The 23,681-nt window shown below is 41.0% G+C and overlaps 1 protein-coding gene across 1 annotated transcript in view; it reads right to left on the reverse strand.

Annotated features, from left to right (window-relative positions):
• Nucleotides 1–23,681, reverse strand: part of LOC119659741 (putative uncharacterized protein DDB_G0277255) — a 249,163-nt gene that overhangs the window by 14,831 nt on the left and 210,651 nt on the right. Inside the window, exon 4 of the mRNA XM_038068003.1 lies at nt 9,675–9,834. Within this exon, the coding sequence (XP_037923931.1) occupies nt 9,675–9,834 (160 nt within the window). The remainder of the gene's footprint in view (nt 1–9,674; nt 9,835–23,681) is intronic.

Below are 23,681 nucleotides of genomic sequence, written 5' to 3' on the forward strand. Positions count from 1 at the left end.
GGGGACTGCAGGCTGAATCCTGCCTGTCAAAACCTTCTCCTTCATCCTTACCGGGAAGAGCGGAAGAACGGGAAGCTGGTGACGTGGACGCTACTGGTTTAACGCCAATATGTGGAAATGTATCCAAGCGGTCGGGACACCGTGAACCTGGAAAGCCCCTAAGCCGACGGCAGAAGAGAGCACTACGAAGGAAGATGAAGCACCTTGGGAATGAGGACATGGACGTGGCTGTACCACTAGGCGCGGTAACGCCCACACAAATCGGACGCAAGGAAGCGGAATCTCCGGCGGAAGGTGGGGATAAACTGGAAACCCCGGCACCAGACTCTTCTGCCAGCGGTAATGCGCGCAAGAAGCGTAAGACCAACACATCTGTTGTGGCCAACGCTTTATTGTGCTCCGCAGCAGGGTTTATATCCACGCGTCTCGCGGGAATTAGGACCGGTGTGCCGGGAGGTGATCAAATCAGCGAGGGAGATCTCAATGAAACTGGTCCCTCCCACAGGAATACGAACACGAAGGCGGGACGGAAGAGGACGTATGCGCAAGCTGCAGCCTCAGTTCTGACTGCTGCCGTGGGAGTTTCCTCCAAGGATGGCAAAATGTCAGAGGGACAATTTACCATCCTCCGGGAATGCCTGTGGAAAAAAATGCTGAAGCCTGGAACGAAGCCAGGATTTAACAATTAAGATTTTCGTGATGGGCTTCTCCATTTGGAGTGCGCTGACGAGACTGCCTTAAAGTGGCTCCAGCAGGTAATCCCAACTTTGAGTTCCGGCGGTCGGCTCAAGTTCACTATTGTGAACACTGTGCTACGCAGGACAGAACATGTCGGATGTTGGCTACCGGGCCCTCGAAGGAAGGCAGAGGACATCATCCGCATGCTGGGTGAACAGAACCCGGGCATGGACTTTGGACACTGGAGGGTAAAGTTCATGAATGCCAGGAAGGACCAATCTACAAACGTGGAGGGCTTCAACTTGGTATTCGAACTGGACCAACAGAGTCTGAATGTGCTCAGGGGAAGTCACCATATGGTGCTCCACTGTATTGTAAGGCATCATCTCCATTTTGAGAGCGAAGAACAATGATGGTCTTCGACTCACACAACATAGAGCAAATTGCAGCATCTTCGGTGCGCTCTCCCACAATGTAGACGTGCCCGGAGGATAGTGCATACAGGGGCGGAACCCCCGTATGGGGGCTCGCACTGCGGAAGGGACTACAGAGTGAATCCTAAATGCTAGTAACTTCTCCTACACCTTCCAAGGAACAGGTGGAAGGAAAGGAAGCCAGAGACGTGAACGGAACTGACTTGATGCCAGTTCGAGTGATCGAATCTATGCAACCCGGACACCGCAAACCAATTAAGGTGCTAAGTGGAAAACAGACCAATGCTCTGCGGGATGAGATGAGTACTTTCGTGGATGAGAACATGGGATTTGCGGTACTTCCAAGTACGGCTTTTCTCAGAGAAATTAATCATGAGGGGATCGAGCCTCTGGTGGTACAGTGTGGGGGAAACCCTGTCATACGCGGACTGCCGCATACGCTTCTAACTGTTTTCCATAAGACAATAGACTAAGTTTATGTCGAAAAACATAAAGATTGGTCAAATCAACTTGCAGCATGCCAAAGCTCCCTCCTGCCTGTTGGCAGCGAGAATGACAAAGCTACAAGATTTTCCCTATATCTTTCTGGTGCAAGAACCGTGGGTTCGATTTAACAGAATCTGTCGTATTGGATCAGAAAAGGGGGCTAGGATCTTCTACGACGAAAGATCCATAATACGGAGAGCTTGCGTCCTGATCTCAAGACGGCTAGAGGCAACTATGCTGAGACAATATTGTTCCCAGGACTTAGCTACGGCCAGATAAATGGCGAGAGGGAAAACATCATAGTTGCCTCCGCTTATTTACCCTATGATTCTTTGTATCCTCCACCGACGCAAGAGCTTAGGAATCTGGTGGCGTATGCAGAATCAAGTGGTCTCGAACTCTTAATAGGTTGCGATGCGAATGCTCAACATATTTGTTGGGGCAGTAGCAAATTCAATCCAAGAGGGGAGAAGCTATTTGATTTCATCACTTCAACTGGTCTTATGACTGGAAACGTAGGGTGCGCCCCTACGTTCGTGGGACCGAGAAGAAGCGAAGTAATCTACCTCTCGAATAAAAACAAGAAGTGGGCTTTTCCTTTGGGACAATTTGCAACGGTTTTTCAAGCCGAAATTTATGCGATCCTAAGGGTGGCAAACTGGGTGATTGACGAGCGGTTGAAGGGCAGGCGCATCGCAATCAGCAGTGATAGTCAAGCTGCACTGAGGGCATTGAACAGTCCTTTGATCACATCGAAAATCGTTCAGGAATGCAGAAACCGTTTGAACTCTATGTCTAGATTCAATACGGTGGAACTACTCTGGGTACCTGGTCACTGTGGCATAGAGGGAAATGAAATCTCGGACGCTTTAGCGAAAGAGCGGTCAATCTCCCCTATACCGGGACCGGAGCCAGCAATTGGAATATCAGTAGCATTGGCTAAATCTGTTTTGAAAAACTGGGAAGAAGTTTCCCATAATGACAGGTGGCAGAGCCTAAATGCTGCTCGACACACCAAATTTTTCCTGCCAGAACCGAACATACATACCGCAAAGTTTATCCTGTCGAAAAGCAGGAGGACTTGCAGATTCTGACAGGCAATAATTCACTAGCTAGGCATATGTTCAGAATAGGAATTACCGAAGATGATACGTGTCCCTCCTGTAATGAGGAAGCGGAATCCACGGAGCATCTCCTATGTGAATGCCCTGCCTATGGACGCATCAGGCATCAGATCTTTGGTGCCGATGTTCTCCAATTGCGAAGGTTGGCATCACATCCACTAATGGAAATCCTGCGATACGTTAACGAATCCGGAATATTCCGTTATACGGGGGTGGCGAGTACAATGGGCCAACACGGCCTGAGTGCTCAGAAGCTGTAGCTTCTCCCCCACCAAACACACACACGCCTTATTAACATAACTAAATTTATGAAAGCAATAGAATGGGGTACGCACTGTATGGAGACACAAAATTTCAAAATTCACTATGACATAATTGATTTTGAGTTGATTCTCTTATCTTAAGCAAACTCAAATACAACATCCAACACTTCAACTTATCAAATATTGAAAGGAGAATTGAACCCAAATACAAAGAATTTCTATGTCTACAGGAACTATGGTCGGCCCTGCCAAACCAATACGATGAGAACAACAGAAGTCAATAAACAGACGACAACTCACTTGAACGCTTTCCCTCAATCCTTAAAGCCTTTCGGGGAAGCTTCACTTAGAACAACAATTAGCTCGTTTGTTATATCCATCAGCGAATTTATCCCTTCGATGCCATTAAGTTGTTATTGGGTCTTTGTCAGAAACCTAAACTCAGGTCGCCTGTAATTCATTCGGGGCCTAGTCCTTTTCTTATCCTTGCCCTGGCCCCATTTTAGAGAGGATATCCTGCTCGTTCCTAATCTCTACCCTTGAATTCTTGTCTTTTGTGTTATCAAATATACAATGCCGAGGCCAGGAAAACAAGTCCAGATGGAGTATAGCAAACTTGCAGAGACGAAAATTGGATTACAGGTTAATTATTGAACGTTCAATATGGATGATGGTATTGTCCTGTCTAAGGATATACATTGTTGGTGGTGTCTACGCCCAAACTCACGTTGCAGGAATTTCGTTGATGTTGGAAACTACTAGAGCGCGTCTAGGACCACATCCGGATAATATTGATGTGATTGCTGTCAGGATGAACATAAGGACTTTCGTTTGTGATGCCGTCCTGATTGTTCTAATGTGCATATGCAAAGTGCAAATGTGCTATCAAACTTCCCAAATGGTGTTGCCTCATCATTTTAATTGGATGCATTGCTGGAAATTCTTGGGAACTGAACTTCCACTGTGGGAAACGAGGCCAACGACAAACAGAAAAATATTTAGTCAAGGATGTGTTCATAAACTCAAATAAAGCTTATTCACACCTCTGGATAGTTTCGAAGATTCATAAATACTTCCAAAAAACTCAGTTCAGTTTAGATGTTGCGTAATCCTTTTTGAGAGTAATATTGATTTGGTAACACTTTTTATCTATTAGGATCGTTGAGGTGTTCGACCGCATAGGCAGGATGTATCCGATATCGCATATGGCAAATTCGATTTCCACAAAGTGAATTGTGTACTTCTTAGGTATGTTATTACTGAGCTCTTCGACATGTATGAAATCAATGATGGTAACTACTCTTATGACGATAGTCAAGATAATGATGATTTCCACGATAACGTTGTGACCAACCAATTAAATTCAGGATAGAAATTACAACAGCCTAAATTGTACTGTAACACATCGTTCAATAAGTCCCGGGACTAGCGTAGAAATGGCGCTAATAATGCCATTTATATATCAAGGTTCAGAAGTACCAACCTTCAGATAAGATGTGTCAAAATTTGATGTAATTCGAAACATAACCAAGAAAGCTATAGTGGTTAAACTGACGCTACCTTTGCAATCGTGAAAAAATGGACCAAAACGAGTTTCGTGTGTTGATAAAACATTGTCTTCTAATGGGGAAAAAATACTGTTCAAGCTCAGCAATGGCTTGAAAAACGTTATCCGGACTCTACTCCGTCGAAAACAACCATTTGTCGGTGAAACGCGGTCGTGCTGATACAAATGATGCGGAACGTTCGGGTCGGCCAAATGAGGGAGTAACTCCCGAAAACACCGAGCAAGTATTGAAAATCGCAAAATGAAAGTGCGCGAGATGGTGAACATATCAACTGGTAGTGCATTTACTATTTTGCACCAAAAATTGGCTATGAAATAGGTTTTTTCCAAATGGCTGCCGCGTTAGCTCACAATGGAACAAAAGCAACAACGTATCAATGATTCGGAGAGCTGTTTAGCACTGTTTACTCGCAATAAACAGGATTTTTTGCATCGATATGTGACAGTAGACGAAACATGCCTTCACCATTTCACTCCGGAGTCAAGTCGGCAGTCAGCTGAATGGCGTACGACCGGTAAAAGTCGCCCGAAGCGTCCAAAAACACAACAGTCGGCCGGCAAAGTGATGGCGTCCGTATTCTGGGATGCGAATGGTATAATTTTCATTGACTACCTCGAAAAAGGAAAAACCATCAATAATGACTACTACATGGTGTTATTGGATCGTTTGAAGCCCGAAATAGCGAAAAAACGCCCACACAACGATGACCAAATTCAACGAATTAGGCTTCCAACTACTTCCTCATCCTCCGTACTCGCCGGATCTGACCCCCAGCGACTGCTGGCTCTTTACGGATCTCAAAAAGATGCTCCAGGGAAAAAGATTTGGCTCAAATGAGGAGGTGATCGCTGCTACTGAGGCTCATTTTGAGTCAAAAGACAAATCGTTCTACAAACATGGCATTGAAAAGTTAGAGAAACGTTGGAATGATTGCATTATTAAAGAATTTTGCCGATAAAATGTTGTTTTCATAGTTAGTCCCGGGACTTATTGAACGATGTGTTATTCAGTACAATAATAAGAACTAGAAAATATAGATACGGACGTTTTTCAAAAGATTTCTCCACTTTGCGGCCATTTTCCCAGCACCCAGACCCCCCAAAAGTAACTCGGAATAGAGAATGGGAGAGGCTACAGCGAAATTCAAGCATCGAATAAATACTGGAAATGCACAGTCATGTGGATTACCCCTGGCAAAAAGAGATCAGTTACAAAAGTTGGTCAAAAATGGTCTTCTTCTGTAATGTTCGTGCAAAAGCAGCAGTAAACGATTCTGAATAAATTTTATGTGACGAAAAAAGGATAGTTTTCCTCTACCTAAAATTAGGAGTCGCATATGAATACACTCGCGTATCCAGGTCTGGAAAGGTCGCGCTTATGTCACCTTTATTTTAGCGCATAAAAAACTAGCTCCTCTTTAGGTGGCGCAGTGAATGATTTCACCACAAGGCGATGTTACGATCCCTAGGTTGAAGCTCACGGTAGCCAGCGCTTCTTTTGGCAGCCATGGTAGACAACGGGCGGTTAGAGCACCGTGCACACAATAGACTTTCCCTGAAGTCGTGCTTTACTAACTTTCTCGATATGTTCACCTGCGTCACGGGTTGGGGGATCGTGATGTACTGATCTCTACAGCGATAATGGCACGGCCTTCGATGGGCCCAACAGATGCCTTCAGGACCATTTCATCACCTCGTGGGGAGAGTTATGGGTAGCAACGGTCAAGTTAGCCAAACATTACTTGACCCGTTTGGTTGGTGGCAGTTGATTTTCTAGGTAATCGGCTCAGATGCTGGTAGTTCGTCGTATCTACCACGACTTTTGACGGCGCTGACATGATGGAATGGGCCGAGTTGTCCAGTTAAATCCGGGTATGTCCCCCTACAAACCCCGCAACGAGTCTGCTTTTCGGGCAGTGCGATCACTTTATCGACAATTTCGAAGCTTCCGCTTTAATCGGGCAGGAATTTCACGATAGAAGAATTTAGCAAAGCCAGTGTAAATGGTATGCAATTCTTGTCGTGAATTTAGACATTTGACGACAAAGTTGGTAAAGTCGAGCAAATTGGTGCCGACCTACGTTTAACAAAGCGTATTGCTCTTTCACTATGTGGTGACCAAAGTGGGCCGAAAACCAGTCGCTGACATATCTTTCCAAGGTTTTGGAACAGGAAGGAAGGAGGGAAATGGCACGGTAATTCTCGGCAAGCGTACGATCGTCACTTTTGTTGGGGATGATAAGAGCCTCTTTCCACACGTGGGGAAAATTATTCTCTTCGAGGCATTTGTTGAAAATAAGGGATAGAGGAAGAGGGATGGACTGACCAGTTTTAAGCAAAAAGAGGTTTGGAAGACAATCGTAGCCACGGCCGTCATTGGCATCAAGTTTGTCAATAAGGTACCCGACAAGGAGAGCGGTAAGAAGGGGAATGGTAGGCGATGCCGGGCAAGCTACATCCACTAGCGAGAGGGATTCGGAGGAAGGAGGCGCAAGATAGACTGAGGAAAAATAGTGGCAGATTAAATCACAAGATAGTTGGAGGTAGTTAGTCGAGGAAATAGAGAATTTAATGGACGGAGATGATAGCTAGGCAGGACAACGAGAGTTGCGATTGTGAGACCAGAAAGTTTTGAGGTTTCCGTGTTTCTTTAGCGAGTTTTCAACATTGGTCAAATATTGGTTTCTGATACGATCCATTTTGGATCTTATAATGTTCTATTGGTAAGTTATCGCTGAATCTTAAGCAAAAATACTATATATGGTAATCGAAAATCATTGCACATCTTCAACCGCGATGGGAGTTGCGCGACAAAAATTCCGCACATAAGGGCTAGCCTTAGTGTCGTGTATATGATACAGGGCACTGGTGTGCGCCCACATGGCAGCATCTACCAGAACAGCAGACATTGCACAGCTGTTTATGGCTTCCCACATCCAAACGGGAACCAAAGGCAGAGCTTCCCTAAAGATTCATTTCGGATTGATGGTAATGAATCTTAATGTAATCACTGAGCGAATGCTGCTTTAAAATTGCTTTATAGCAAGCCTGGTGGAAGCAAATACGCACAAAATTTTCGGCAATTGATCCATGTTTGCACTCCTAGGAAGTGAGGAGCACATAAGCAAATGCATCTTAATTCAGGCTCTCGGATGTATCCGTTTTCTGCTGGGATAGAGTTGGGAAACACACAAACAAAAAAACCATCTAGGCGACATCAACACATCAATATACCAATTCATTAACAACATGAGTCACCGGCCACTTAACTACGTCATCCCTACCCGAAAGGTGCACAACGTGATTTCTTGCCCCTTTGCCGCTGAATTTGCTCCTCCTATATATAGTCTTCTTGATCGAAATATTAATCGATATTATTGTAATGAAGTTGGACAAGAAAAGTTGATTGGATATTTCAGATTGGCCAGAGCAAACCCGGTTCAATTTCAGAAGAGTGTGAGGAAAGACCTTTGTCCGAAACTACAAAGCCACTGGAAGAGATTGCATGAGATTACGATGGTGGTCTCAAAAGTTTTCGACCTAACAATGATAGAAGACATTTTTTTAAATTTTCTATATAGTCTCCTTGCAAGTCTACACATTTCTCCCAGCGATGCTCCCATCTCTTTAACCCGTCCAAATAGTACTTGGCTCTTTCTCCGCAAAATAATTGTTTACAAAGGTGAAGGCCTCTTTATTTGACGAAAATCTTTGTCTTCCGAACGCAATTTTTAGATTAGGGAAAGAAGTCGCTTGGGGCTAGATCTGGTGAATAACGAGGGTGGACAAGCAGTTCAAACTGTAATTCGTGGATTTTCGCAATGTAATCACAGAGCTGTGAGACAGAATTTTTTTATCTTAAAATGTGGCCGTTTTTCCGCAATTTCGACCTTTAGCTTGTCGAGTAATTATACGTAGTATGCTCCTGTAATAGTATCCCAAAAAATAGTCAAATAGTGAAGCCGATTCCCCCTTCGCAGTGTACTGTTTTGACTGTATTTTTGTTTCGGGCGTATAATGTTGTATCCAAGTTTCATCTAAATTAAATAATCTTCGCTAAAACTCTAATTTATTACGCCTAAACTTCGTCAACAGAGCGTTGGAAATGTTCATGTGAACACGTTTTTAGTTTAACGTGAGCAAACACGACACCCAACGCACTGACAGCTTTCTCGTGCCTAACTCTTCATTGCATCTGTGACAAACACGTTCTTTTGACACATTCATAGCTTCTGCTATCTCTCTCACTTTAATGCGACGGTCGTTTAGCCCTCTTTGGTGAACTTTAGCGATGTTATCGTCATTGGTTGCAGTTTTTGGACGTCCTGAACGTTCACCGTCTCTCAAGTCTGTACAGCCAGGTTTGAATTCAGCTGCTCATAGCGTACATAGCGTCCAATTCATCTTTGATTTGCGTAGGCGTATTGCCTTTCAAAAACACATATTTAATGACAGCTCGATGCTCGATGCTCGATTTTTCCCATTTTCACAATAACACTCACATCGACTCACTCAAACGATTGTCAAACAACAACTGCACTTCCAAAATGGCTGAAATTTGAGTATCTGTCAAAAGATTCCCTAGCTTTTATTGGCGAGTGCTGCCATCTTCACGTTAAGGTCGGAAACTTTTCTGACCACCTTCGTACTAAGCGAATCGATGATGACTTTTTCGTATTCAGTAACAAGAAAACATGCAACTTAGATGGGGTTGAGTAAAATTATAAAGATAACTCTGACTTTATTCGGGACAAACAACAAACAACTAAAAACAATACATCGTGCGTTTTGCATATCAAAATGAAGTATGATCAATTACATCAAAACGAACTAAATCGTCAAACAATCGACCTAGATTATTGATGAGTAAACAAGCTGCTGCTTCACTGCCAACGTTGGTCTGAATTGAAACGTGAAGATGAGCGCTCAAGTTCGTGAAAATAATTAAATCTGAGTATAAATGATAATATCCTTACTGAAGAGAAATTAAATAAAGTGCGGTTTTACCTAGCATATAGACAAAGTGGCAAACTATCGCAGGATGGAAATTGGCATACTAGGAAGACCAGATAAGCCAATAAATTCTTATGAAAGTCTTTTTAACAAACCAATGAAAACTTACCTCAACATTATGATGATGTCTCATAACTAACGGCCTATGCCCTAAATGTGCGTCCGGATCTTCATACGTCACCGAATGCCCACTCGATACGCCTCCACTCAAATGGCCACCACGTGTTGGCGTTTTACAAGGCAAAAAGTTCTGAACTTTCCGTTTATGTCTGAAAAGGAGAGAAAAAACGATTGACGTGAGAATTTAGAAATTAGTCTAGGATTCTGAAGAAAAAAAACCAAATGTTACATTTGCATAGAAATTCCTTGAAAATCATCCCAGAATGATAAAATATATCTTTTCCCAGGAAAGAAATCCACTCTCAATACCAAACAAGGACTAAAAAGATTATTCGCTTGATAGTCTTCCTTTGATTTGCCCCAGGCTTAAATTTCCTTAGATCTTAGACGATTGGATTCAACTTACGACCATCCCTAGTGCGAAAAAAAAAAAAAATCTGAATTTTTTCGGTTCAAACGTAGATATAGATATCATCGAAGACTTCTAACATCAACTGCTTTCTGGGTGCCTACCGGTCCATCGTCATGTATTTTCTGCTCAGCCGGAAATGTGGTTGTCGAAAAGGAAAATGTATCCTAGAATTCTACACTCGGAAATGCTGGCAGAGAAGTTCACTAAGCTCAAGAAAGTTGCCTTAGAGGATATCTCAAGCATGGAGTTCATTTATCACTCTTCCACGTCCGGGTATCAGGAAGTTTTCAGAAGCCTTAGGCAAGGCATAGAGTTATAGTCGGTAGGTCGACCAGAATCATTATCCTGACGATGTGTGTAGCGTAAAGGTGGGATACTAGAGAATATGACCTTAGTCTAGAAATTGAGAAATGTATTTCAAATTTGATGGATAAAATAGATATCGAGTTTCAACCTTTCAACCCCGTCATCTACTGGGCATAATTGTCGAATAGAAGTCCCCAAAGACATGTGTGGTTGACACTTTATGATCCCAACTTGACTCCCATGAATCCAAAGTCAGGATGTTAACAACAAAACAGTTTTCCTTTGCCCATGCTTTCCCTACAGACGATAATTTCCATTCACATCGAATTTGAATACGAAAAAAATATCTAAAGCTCAAGTCTAGTCTATAGTGAACGAATACAAAAAAAAAAGGTGAGAAAAGGGATTTGATTTGATATATTTTCTCCTTTTCTTTCTTGCCACACAAAGAAATTCGTCGTCCTACAATTCGTAGCCGTCGGCTGTATATTCTTTGATGGAGAAATGATTCTGACTCTGTGATAGACGACAGCAAGATGCGATAAGGCCAAAGGACTTCTTTTCAAGGCGCTCTAATAGAGTTCCGAGTAGCTGGTAATAAGCTCTAATGGAGCACTGATCTGCATGGGACAGAAGAGGAGCCGACGACCTAATGCTATTAATGGTAACAGAAAGGTATTAAAAAAGATGTTGCTCTTGTGCGGAATATAATTAAAAAAAATCGAGTTTCCTAGTCGACCGAGGAACTGATTCTCTACAACCTCTCATTGATGATGGGATGGAAGATTTTCTTTCCATCGAAAAGATGATGGAAAATGCTTTTCTTTCGCTTATGCTGCCAAGGCTTGCTATTTCGCCTCCACGACCGCAATATTATTGGTGTCTCATTGTTTTCGTATCTTAAGGGGAACAATCTTTTTAACAATAATATTCGATGTAGAACACAATGTTAACATGAAAACCAGCATTCAGGCTGTGCTTTAAATGTAATTGCATTGGATTGTATAATTTGTTCGGCGGCACGAATGGAACGAAACAGGATGGCAGAGCTTTTAACTTTAATATTAATTTCTTTGCAAACACCGTACACCGGAACATAGACTGGGTTTTTACAATCAATACTCGATAGATTTAACCATTAGACTTTATTAAATAATTTGTGTGACTGTGACTGTTTGCTCGTTAGAGGCAGAAGAGAGTCTTGCTTCATGTGTTTCTTTTCTGCCCCTAACTCATGGCACACCTTTCTCGCCGGTCCTCCACTCCCGTGGCGAGCTCCGCAAAGTGGATAGATCCGCGCCATCTATTCGTTCGCATTCGCAACATTCGAAATAAATTTCGAATGCTGCGAATCCTGCCGGGTCACAAGCTGTTGGACGAGGGTACGAATGCAATATAAGTAAATCGAGGTATCTGAAAGCAAATCGAGAGTAGGCAACTCTTCAAAATCTAAATACAAACTGAAGTGTCAGCTTATGTTGCCCTGATTTGTCTGACTTTTCAGGTTTCTATCCATCAACTGCAAGAGATACCGAGCACGTAATGTCCTTAAGTTAATCCAATAAAGCATCATATCCACAAGGAAAAACGTTCATTTTCTTGTCATCACATTGACTTCCCTAAGTAAATCCTGAAAAATTAACTGTGGGTAGTTCCCATCCTGCTGAAAATTTTGCATAGAAACGTCTAAAAGGACGATGCACAAATATTTTGTCTCTGGTCCTTGAGCTTCCCCTTGTAAAAAGGTTTCAGACTCCCTTTAGTATCAGTCATTAGTCAAGATTGTTCTTATATTCTCCGAGACTAATTCCAAATTATTTTTCATTTTAATTAAATTTTGGATGAAAATTCTAAGTACATTCTGTCGTCTTCTGCGTCCTTTCGAGCTAATCGAGATGCAAAATTCTTTATTCATTGACTCTGCTCGTTCGTTATGGCAACTTCCGAAATGGAATCGTTCAGTGACGTCAGGCTTTCAGAAACCTACGGTGTCAAATACTAAACATAAGTGCTTCATGAAGAGGGATGGAAGTAATTTGATTAATCGAAAACTTTATGACGAAAATTAAGATGCAATTGTTCCTGTATTAAAAATCACTCAACTTGAAGGCGGAATGTTCTGGGAGAAGTAAAGGACTTTTCAGTAAGGGTCGCTTACATTGAAGGAAGGGTAAGTCAATTTGATGAAATTGTCGGAAGATAATATTTGAAGTAGAACGAGGGGAATCTTGTAGTTCATAGTCGTAGTTCATTGTGGTTTATTCATTGAAGTACTAATTTTTTATTTTTCTGTTGTCAGTTGACTGAATTCTCTCAAGTAACCCAATATGGATTTGGTAATAATAAAATCTCCAGGGGTTTCCATAATACAAACGAAAGATTCAACTATAAACTCGACTCTTCAACTCAAAATCTGTATTCAAAAGTTCACTGTAGTCGGCCCCACAGAAAACGTGGAACCAGGACAAGGACGATTCGTATTTAGAGTGACACACAGTTAGTGACTACTCGGGAGACAATTGTTCTTAATAAACTTAGAGGCTGACAAGTTAAATAAGTTCTGATGACGTTCGTAGAGTTCCGAAATGAGAGAGAATATATGAAGATAGTGATAACTTTTCAGAGGGAATAGCTAGCGACACAACTTGTCTCTAGGACAGAAACGGCACGCGTGTAGTCGCTCCCCAAACTTTCTAATCAACACAAAAGTCAAAGAGCACCATAAATTGTTAAGTAGAAGGTATGATAACAATGTTGCATTGTTTATGATGCTCTCAACTGAAAGCAACGCGAATGAGACAAGGACCTAACCCTCATCAAATTGCTAGGGTGGCCGCTATGGAAATCCATGAAATAAATGGTCTGAGTTGAAATAAAAATACACTACTGGAAAGGCAGGGACAAAACATTTGAACAGACTATCTACTTAGGTCACTGTTTACTTTCACACCACAGTTGCAATCTCAAGAAGTCATATACGTTTCACCTTTCGACGGAGTCAAAATTCGTCTTGGGTGATCATCGTCCACTTGTAATCTCAATGGTTCTCTGGAACACTCAAATGATCATGTTTAGATATAAATATAGACTTCTCGTTGAGATTATCGGAAAACCTATTTCGACTAATCCATTCGTATAAAACCGAAATGAAAATACAGTGAAGGTAGCATTAGATGTGGGACCATACACCTGAGGCATATATGTAGGATTTGATACATATCCGATTGAGATATACGAGCAAACTAAACATATTTTATTGAGATCGTGAAGAAATGAAGTGCACTTTACTAGTAGGTGGACACGCTACATGTTCAAATCTGTAAGCACCTCTCAGATCACTTGATTTTCGAAGTATTTCGGCTTAAAAATAATAGTTTAAGACTTAGTGATAGAGATTGAGAAGCTAAACGAGCTCATGACGTTATTGAGTTAGTTTTTCATTTTGTCAAAATCAATTTGAAATAACGGTTAAAGTAAAAAGCGGAAATCTTGAATTCTTATAACCTTCAGAGCAATTAATAGCGACTACAGAAATTTTCGCCTGAATATACAGGGTGTCCCGTTTATGATGATACAAAGTTGAATGGTGGATAGTACCATTTGTTTAAGGAAAATTGGTCCCAGAAATGGGAAGTCTATCTTTTACCGTTGCAGAATTTTAGCATTTTTCGTGAATAATGTCAAAAAGATTGACGTTTACAACAAAATTACAATTTTCCACTCCCTCAATCATTTAATCGCAGATTTGATACCATTTTCGGAAACTACATTTCTTATAAATGGATATTTTTTCAATTGCTAAGAAAATCGGTTTTTTATGTAAATTTCAATATGCCTAATTGTAACGGTGCTTTAAACTTACAAACATGCCGAGTTGTCAAAAGTTCCCTTATTATGTTAGCTTTCAAATGACATGTAAAAATGGGAGGGGGGGAGGAGGAGGATTAAATGAATGAGGGAGTGAGAAATTGTAATTTTTTTGGGAAGGTCAAGCTTTTTGACATTAATAATAATAATCGTTGGCGCAACAATCCATATTGGATCAGGGCCTTGCAGTGTGTTAGAGCACTTCATTCAAGATCGTAACGGTACACTACAGTACACTGTAGGAGGCAATATGGTCAGCATTGCGCTCGCCTGAGACTATTACCCTGATTTGACTCAGGTACTCATTCACAGCTGAGTCGACTGGTGTCCGACATCAAATCAAAAGCTTTTTGACATTATTAACGAAAAATGCAGTAACTCTGTAACGGTAAAAGATAAACTGCCCATTTCAGGGACCAATTTTTCCCAAACAAGTGATAATATCCGCAATTAAAATTTGTACCATCATAAACGGGATATCCTGTATAGTAAATGACAACTAACCGCGTTTCTAAATAATATAAATTGGGAATACATTCATAAATTCTATATATTGGCCATAAACATATGTGGTGCACAAGACGTCAAACACAATTATGCGCCATTGCTGCCGTCGGGCGACTCTAGAAAGTGCACTTTCGATCTCCATACTTCATAGTTGTAATAAATATGTTTTTTTGGTGTCCGAGAATTATTTTAAAGTTGACTTGAGTGAGTTGAGTTGAGTGTCACCTGCGGTTGTGGAGCAATACGTTAGAAAGGGAGCGAAAAATATTTATGGAGGCTACCAGAACCCAAACTTCACAGAAGTACCATAGCATAAAGAACAGGACACTATGATCGTATTTCTGACCTAAAAGACCACATCATTACCTGTTTTTGTAAGACGCCTACCCCTCAAAGCATCAACCTAAACGTACGGGCAATTTGAAATCTAACGATATTTTGCCAACGAAAATACCGAATTGGTGGAATCGTTGGTTGGAAGTTTACGATAAGTTGAAAAAAAGGGCGGCTTGAATTCAAGGACAATGGAAATGTATAATCAACTAAAATTGCATCTGACATCAGGGTGAGTCGAGCGCGTTCCCTCGTCGCTCAGGAAAATGTGAGTCACCAGAAAATTGCGAGGTAGAATCTCGAAGATATTTGAAACTCAAAGCAGAGTTCCTCAAGGATAAATTCTATTTCCAATATTATTTGTTGTCATCGTCGGTGACACCCTCCATATTACCTTGCCCGGGGAACGTGAACTGGTTTTTTCAAACCCTTAACCCCCCCAATTACGCTAATTATATCTGTTTGCTCTCTCATCTAGTTATGTCCCATATATGCAAAAGGGGGTGTCAATTTTTTGTTCAGCAATGTTCAGCTATGTGGGGTATCAAATTAAAGGTCTCGGTTAGTACTTTTCGAAGCCGGTCTTAGTTTTGACATTTGTTGGAAAGGTGGGCAGTGCGGGGGGTTGAAAGTAATCATTTCTTTAGTGGATCTATTCTCAGAAACTACTTAACCGAAAAATCCGAAAAAAAAGCAAGAGGCTGCCACTGTATGGTGCCTAGGCTCCGAAATGCCCTCCATACCGATACTTGTTCAAATAAAGTTAATAATAGTACATTACTATGATTTTTACTAATTGGCAGGGAAACCCCCCTTAAGTTTTTCCCAGAATCACGAAATTTTGCAGCAATGTAGGCTACAACATAGAGCATAGATCTTACCAAATTTTGGTGCAAATCGCACTATTACTAACAAAGTTATAATACGTTAAAGCTGTCGCTTCTGAGCAAATTCAAAACTTTATATGTCAATATCACTTGAAAAATATCCACATAATATATGCATATATTGCGTGCTACATACTAATGGGATAAATGCACACTCAAATCTCTTTATAAAAGAAATACACAAAACCTTTCGTACCTGAAGCGTCAAGCTTCCGGTTTCCCGACTTGTTTATATCTGATTTAGTGTCCGTGGCCCTTTCAAAACTACCTACCTCAGGCATCTTCCTATCAAAAATTATTTCCGATTTACGCGAAGCTGCGTTGTACCAATGATCTGATGATTGGTTTTTACACATGGGGTTTCGCCTTCCTGCATATTTCGACTTTATGATGGCGTAAGATGTATTCGCCTTTATTCTAGTAAGGGAGACTGGAGCAAAATGGTAAATTGTCGAAATCAATAACCAGCATTATCTGTCGATCGACAACAGTTACCGACGTGTATTTCCATTGTAGGTACCAAGAATTATTGACGAAAGTTGTGGATCGTTCCCTTGAAAATTGAAGTGTACATAATCCAAAGTGTATTTTGACAGCGGTGTCGCGCATTTTTTCGCTGCCGATTGTTTCAGCTATTTGTAGACTCGGGTTTTTAGGAAATTAGGACGCGTGGGAATGTGTAGGTTTTGGATGTTTTTTTTTTGGTTTATTTTTGTGGGGTGTGTAGGTAGAGGGTATTTTTTAGCATGAGGGGCGTGTAATTTTGGAGTGAAAAGGTCGTCGGTGTTCAAAGCTGCAAAAGAGTTCGATCTTGCTCATATGACTGTAAGGAGGTATTGTCAGAGCGTTATATTCCCGGAAGAAGATACAAATTCCACTTCACCCAGTCCTTACACTAGTACACCAGTCACGTTGAAGTCGGCTGGGCGTATAACGATATTTTCTATGAAACAGGAGCTGGCTTTAATGACATACTTACCTTAACTTTCCGATCTTTATTTTGGACTTACTTCGAGAGATGTGAGACGGCTGGCTTTTCAATATGCCAAGAGTTTGCAAATTTCTGTTCCTGATTGGGAAAATGATGAAATGGCTGGAAGAGCATGGTTCTGGTATTTCACGAAGCGTCATCCTACGCTCGCCATACGGAAACCGGAAGCGATGAGCCTTCAATGAGTGACAGCGTTCAACCAAACTAATGTTGGAAAGTTTTTCAATTATTTGAACACTGTATGAGAGCTATTACTTTGTATCTGAAAAAATTGGGAATGTTGATGAGACCGGTGTTACAATGGTCCAAAACTCTAACCGAGTCATAAGTAGTAAAGAGCAGAAGCAAGTTGGACGTATAACATCGAGTGAGCGTGGTACCCTGGTCACGATGGCACTGACAGTAGGTGCAACGGGAAATACAGCACCACCATTTTTCATTTTTCTACGGGTTCAATTCATGCCTCATTTTTTGAACGGTGGTCCGCAAGGTTGCGCAGAAGCTGCAAATCCTTCTGGTAAATTGAAATATTTAAGTCTAACATTTGTTCAGGAGATATTACTGTTCCTAGAAGTTAGAATTACTTGCATTATTTTAGGATGGATGAATGCGGAACACTTTTCGGAACCAGAGTGAAATTATGCGGTGTTTCCAACGATTAATTAATTGAAATAATAAAACTTGTTGTTTCTTTTTCGTTGGTGTGGGTATTTATTCTTGCAAATACCGATATTTCGGGAACCACTTGTTCCCTTCATCAGTGCAAACAAGAGAAAACTTGTGCAAGAATAAATACCCACACCAACGAAAAAGAAACAACAAGTTTTATTATTTCAATTCACTTTTCGGAATTTTTGAAGCATTTTCAAAGACATTGCGGATCAACTAAAGACAACCCAGTTCTTCTCATACTCGACAACCACGAATTGCCCGTTTCCATTAACAATTTGAAATTTTGCACTAGCAATGGCATTGTTGTCCTTTCTCTCCCACTTCACCGCAGACATCGGTTCCATCCGCTCGATCAAACAGTTTTCGGTCCATTCAAGAAGGCTATCAATTATTTTGTTGATGAGTGGATTAATGCCATTCCCGGACGCTCCATGTCAATATACGACATTCCTGGAATTGCTTTTTCAGCTATGGATGCTGGAGTGACCCGCAACAACATCATTTCCGGCTTCAGATCAACAAGGATTTGGCCCATGAATGAATATATTTTTGACGACACTGACTTCATGCCTTCTGAAGTAAATGGCCAGCCAGCTCTCGTCCATCCTGATGTGCATCCTGTTGAACAAACCTCACATACGCTTCTAGGAACCAGTAAGGACCGTCTGAATAAGAGGGATTGAACAACGAGGTGGAAGAGATACCAGGTCCAACAAGGATTGCAACAGGTTCAATCGATTCAAACATTGAAGAAGAAACTGACTTTGAATGGGCTTTTGAAACAATTTGTCCTTATCCAAAGGCGTGGGTGTAAACGACCCATGATGGACATTTTGACTGATCAGGCGACAATGGAACAGTTAGCCAGTGAGCAAATTGCAGGGCAGAACTAAAAGCAGAACTCGAACACTGCTCCAAAAAAACCCGGCCGTCCACGCAAAAATCAGACTCTGTAATCACTTTCTTTTTGCAATATATTCAAATAAATATGAACGTTTCTTGTAATGAATTTCATCATTGAGGCACCCTCCAATTTTTCCATGCTGATTTGAGCTCAAAAATTTGTTTTGGAGAGTTGCAGACTTGATTTACACTTCATTCTCAGAATTCCCCCTCCTTCAATGGCGATGAACACAATCGGCATTTTACTGTGAAACTGTCTCCAGTATGTCGAATGCTAGACCGAAATTCAATAAAGCTGCCAGCCCGCTTCAAACCAAACGTCAAACGCAATCGGGATTTCCTTAAGTAGAAAAACAAGACCTCGGATAGACAAAGAAAATAAAAATCCAGTTCACTATTCACGGGGATCATACAATTTGGAAATTTTGGAAAACGATTTTTTGGCAGTATCATCACTATATTATTCACCGAATAAAACGTGACTCATCCACTGAGGTCATGGCAGCTGACTTACTGCATCGCCTGCGCCTTCAAGTAATGACTTTAGATGGTGGTATTACATGAGAACCACAGTTATGGTTAGACGATAACGTGTCACTAATTTCGTATTCGATTTTCACTGGCGTTCACCGAATCTAGAATTTCTTAAACCATTTTGGCTGCTTTCTTCACATGAATAAATAAGGTCGGACAGGAGGTAATTGTCGGAAGGAGAAATCAAGAAAATAAGCCAAATGAATGACGGGATGCCTCATATACCACGTTAGCATCCAAAGCAAACGTATGGAAGTCTGTATTCTATTTTTTAATGTCGTATTTAGTCACTTCCCCTTGAATTATTCAAACAAATAGGATTAATAATGAACTGAAAGCAAGGACTCAGAGGGGATTGCAGTTCCTGGTTTCCTCTGTTAAATTTTTTTTTTTGCTTTTAGAGGACGTAAATTATGCAAAGTACTAAGCCATTTTCTTGTCGTAAAAGTTCAGCGGATAAACACTGAAAACAATGTAAATGTTCCTGCAACCTTAATGTAGATAATAAAATGCTTCACCATCCAGTTTCCTCCAGCTTCCGAGTCCCGGCTAGACACAGACCGCTACCTACATTTAACCGAAAAGATTACTAACAAACATCATCTAAAATGTAGGAGAAAAAATAAACAAGTTGAGAAAATAGAAAGGGACCGACGAAGACAACTTTAATCTACTTCCTCAATTTAAAATTGATGATTCAAAGTGCATTTCGCTCTTGCTGTTAACCACTTCGTTGCCTGCTGTTCTCCGTTTTATATTCACTGACATCGCCAGTAAGCCTAGAGTGGTAGACGTGGCTTCCTTTCGCCGTGGATTTGCCAGGTTTTCAGCGTAATTCCATATTTCACGTATCACTGGTGGCTAGGATTAAATTTGAAAATGTTCTGCTTGGCCTACTCGCCTGTATCTTATTCAATCGCTGATGCCAAGTATGGCAAAGAATCTTTCTTATTCAATTCAGATTCTGAAAGGCAATTCATCTGAGGAAAAATATTGCAAATTGAAGCAGAGTTCATCATCAAGGTAATAGAAATAGCCTTAGCTATCAAGGGACGAATTGGAAATGTGAATTCTTACTGAATCTGAAAAATAACCCTTAGAAAATATTGAGAATACCAAGGTGGCAGGGTAACATTTTTTGGTACTAATTCAAAGCGCCCCAAGCTGTTCTTAGAGTTGAAGGGATAACAAATATCTTATTAGGGTAAGATACATTGCTCCATGACAAATAATGAAAAAACAAAATCCGAAAAACAGGATTAGATACGAGCATTTATTACAGGAATCACCCTCACTCAACTGCAGAGACAAATTTACGAACACAAGGATAAAATACATTCGGGTATCTACTCCAGGACATGATTGTTTAACTTCCAATGGACTGTCCCCAGGAATATCTTTATAAAAATTGACACACTCCGCAAAGGTGATTTCCCAAAAGAACCATCAAAAAGAATAACCGATAGGCGAAACAATAAATTCAGATTCCTTTTCCGACTTTTCGCACAAGAAAATCTATTTCAGATATTTTTTTGCTGATATCAAATAATTATTTTCTTTTAAATTCGATACGATAGGTAGCCGTTAATCAAATGTGTCACATCCATATCACTGCAACTCTATCTGCCAACCTGCCTGGCGTTGCATGGTCATGATTACGACTCTTGATGCTTCAATACACTTTATGTTTGGTGTAATCTAAATGTCCAAGCAATTTATGTAACATCATTGAACTCGATCACCCAAGAAGCGTATCTGTATCTGAACGCAATCCGCATGTACCATAACCATTTTATAGTCTTCCTTGTACTGTTGACATGCGCGTGGAACGAAGTAACTAAAGACAATTTGTTGCATGTTATGTCACATGTCAGATGCACATTGGAATGATGTTTAAGCCGATGATGATTGTTTTGTGGAGGCACACCACCATGGGCGTTAAAAATAACGACACTCGATTTGTGGATGGTTGTTCTGGTTCTTGCAAATGCAATCTATCTTGAACTTTTCGATGCTATAGTCCATAGTGGTATGGATGACATTTATAGAAGAAAATTTATATAGAAGGCAAAATTGATTTTTCTCAGGGAGCATCTTAAGATCTTTCTTTCATTATCCGATCCGATCAACGTTCATACTTAAAAAGGAAACATCGAAAAAATAAAATTTCGTCTAAAGAGGATGAAACAATTGAGCCAAGAATTAATCATTTCAATAATTCATTTTATTTACGATCTTCCCCCCTTTTAAGGTCTTGTATGAAACGAAACCTTATGAAAATCTGTTTACTGTCAGTCGGTCTGTATGTTACACGTATTTTTCTCGGAAACGATTACAGCGATTGACACCAAATTTGATGGAAAGGTGGGAACAGTGAGCAATCACGCATACATAATTCTACGCCGAATTTAAGGGGCGTCCACATACATGGATGAGGGAGGTGTAATTTTATTCCCTCAAATATAGCCATGTGGGGTATCAAATGAAAGGTCTCGGTTGGTACTTTCCGAAGTTGGTATTAGTTTTGCCATTTGTTGGAAAGTTGGGGAGTGTCGGGAGGTCGAAAATGATCATTTCTTTCACGGACTCATTCTCAGAAACTACCCAACCGAAAAATGTGCAAAAAATCAAGAGGTTGCCACTGTATGATGCCTAGGCTCCGAAATACCCCTCGTATATATATTAGGTTGTTGCAAATGAAATGTCGGATTTTTCAATGAGGTGAAGTTAGTTATGATTTTAATGCTTAAAACTGCCGCAAGGTGACTCTGGTGGTATGGGATAATTGAGTATAAATAGTCGTTCGTTCGATCAAGGAGTCATTTCAGTTTCAATCGTCATTGAAGTTCCAAGTAAAACTCAAAGAAAAAAGCATGGAAGGGAGTCAAAAACGTCTACTTTTTCTATATGAATTTAAACTTGGTCACAACGCAGCGGAGGCAACCAGAAACATTTGCAGAGCATTTGGAGCTGACGCAGCGAACGAACGAACGACACAGCGGTGGTTCGAAAAATTCCGATCAGGCGACATGATCCTCCAAAGTGAACCTCGTGGACACCCAGGACCATCGATCGACAACGACGAGTTGCGTTTGATAGTGGAATCTGATCCCCGATCATCGATTCGTGACATTGCAGAGAAAATAGGCGTACACTATTCGACAGTATCTCGGCACTTACAACAGCTTGGAAAGGTGAAGAAGCTTGATAAGTGGGTTCCGCATGAACTCAACGAGCAAAACATGGCGCTGCGAATGGAAATATCCAGTTCTCTACTCAACCGCAACAGGAACAATCCCTTTTTGCGCAGAATAGTGACATGCGATGAAAAGTGGATATTGTACGACAACCGTCGCAGATCAGCGCAATGGCTAGATGCCGATCAGCCTCCACAACACATGCCAAAACCGAGCCTTCACCCGAAGAAGGTAATGGTAACTGTTTGGTGGTCTGCATCTGGAATTATTCATTATTCGTTTTTGGAGCGTGGTGAAACAATTAATGCAGAGAAATATTGTGCCCAACTTGATGAAATGCACGAGAAATTACGTGTTCAGCGGCCTAGATTGGTCAACAGAGATGGAGTGATACTGCTCCATGATAACGCCCGACCTCATGTTTCCAGAATGACGGTCCAGAAATGAAATGAATTACGATATGAGACTCTTCCTCATCCACCATATTCACCCGACCTCTCGCCAACCGACTACCACTTTTTTAAGCATTTGGATCACTTTTTGGCGGGGAAACAATTCAGCAATGAAGTAGCTGTCAAAAGTGCCTTTGAAGAATTTCTTAGCTCTAGAAACCCAGACTTTTACGAAACTGGAATAAATGCCCTTGTATCTCGTTGGGAGAAGTGCATTGAAGCTGCTGGTTCTTATTTTGACTAATAAAATTAATTTTCATAAAAGTTATAGTTTTTTGAAATTTTACTCAAATATCCGACATTTCATTTGTAACAACCTTATATTTGTTCAAATAAAGTTAATAATAGTATATTACCATAATTTTTAGTAATTGGCTGCAAAACCCCCCTTAAATTCACCCCAGCATCACGAAATTCGCAGTGCAGCAATGTAGGCTATAATATAGAGCATGGGTCTTACCAAGTTTGGTGGAAATCGCAGTATTATTTACAAAGTTATAATAGGTCAAAGTTGTCGCTTCTGTGCAAATTCAAGACTTCGAATATCATTATCACGCGAAAGTGTGCTATAATATGTGCTAGGTACTAATGAGACAAACGTGCACTCAAATGTTTTTGTAAAAGTAATATGTAATGAACCTAGGGGAAATAGGATGATCAAACGATCATCCAGAGTGGCCGAAGACGACCTAGAGGGAAGAGCTATACCAGAAACCTAAAAAGTTGGCGAAATTAGCCGTGGAGGTCCCTCCGCAAAGACTAAAGCTCCATCAAAGTGCTCGGTTGAAACCGAGTAAAATGTTGGTGAAATTGACCGTGGAGGTCCGCCCGCAAAGACTGAAGCTCCATCACAGTGCTCGGTTGACGCGTTCTTGCACGCCTCTGTGCTAGCCCGGCTAGCTCAGTGGTAGAGCATGAGACCCTTAATCTCAGGG

This window comes from Hermetia illucens, chromosome 6 (genome assembly GCF_905115235.1).
Source record: "Hermetia illucens chromosome 6, iHerIll2.2.curated.20191125, whole genome shotgun sequence".
NCBI classification, from domain to species: Eukaryota; Metazoa; Arthropoda; class Insecta; order Diptera; family Stratiomyidae; genus Hermetia; species Hermetia illucens.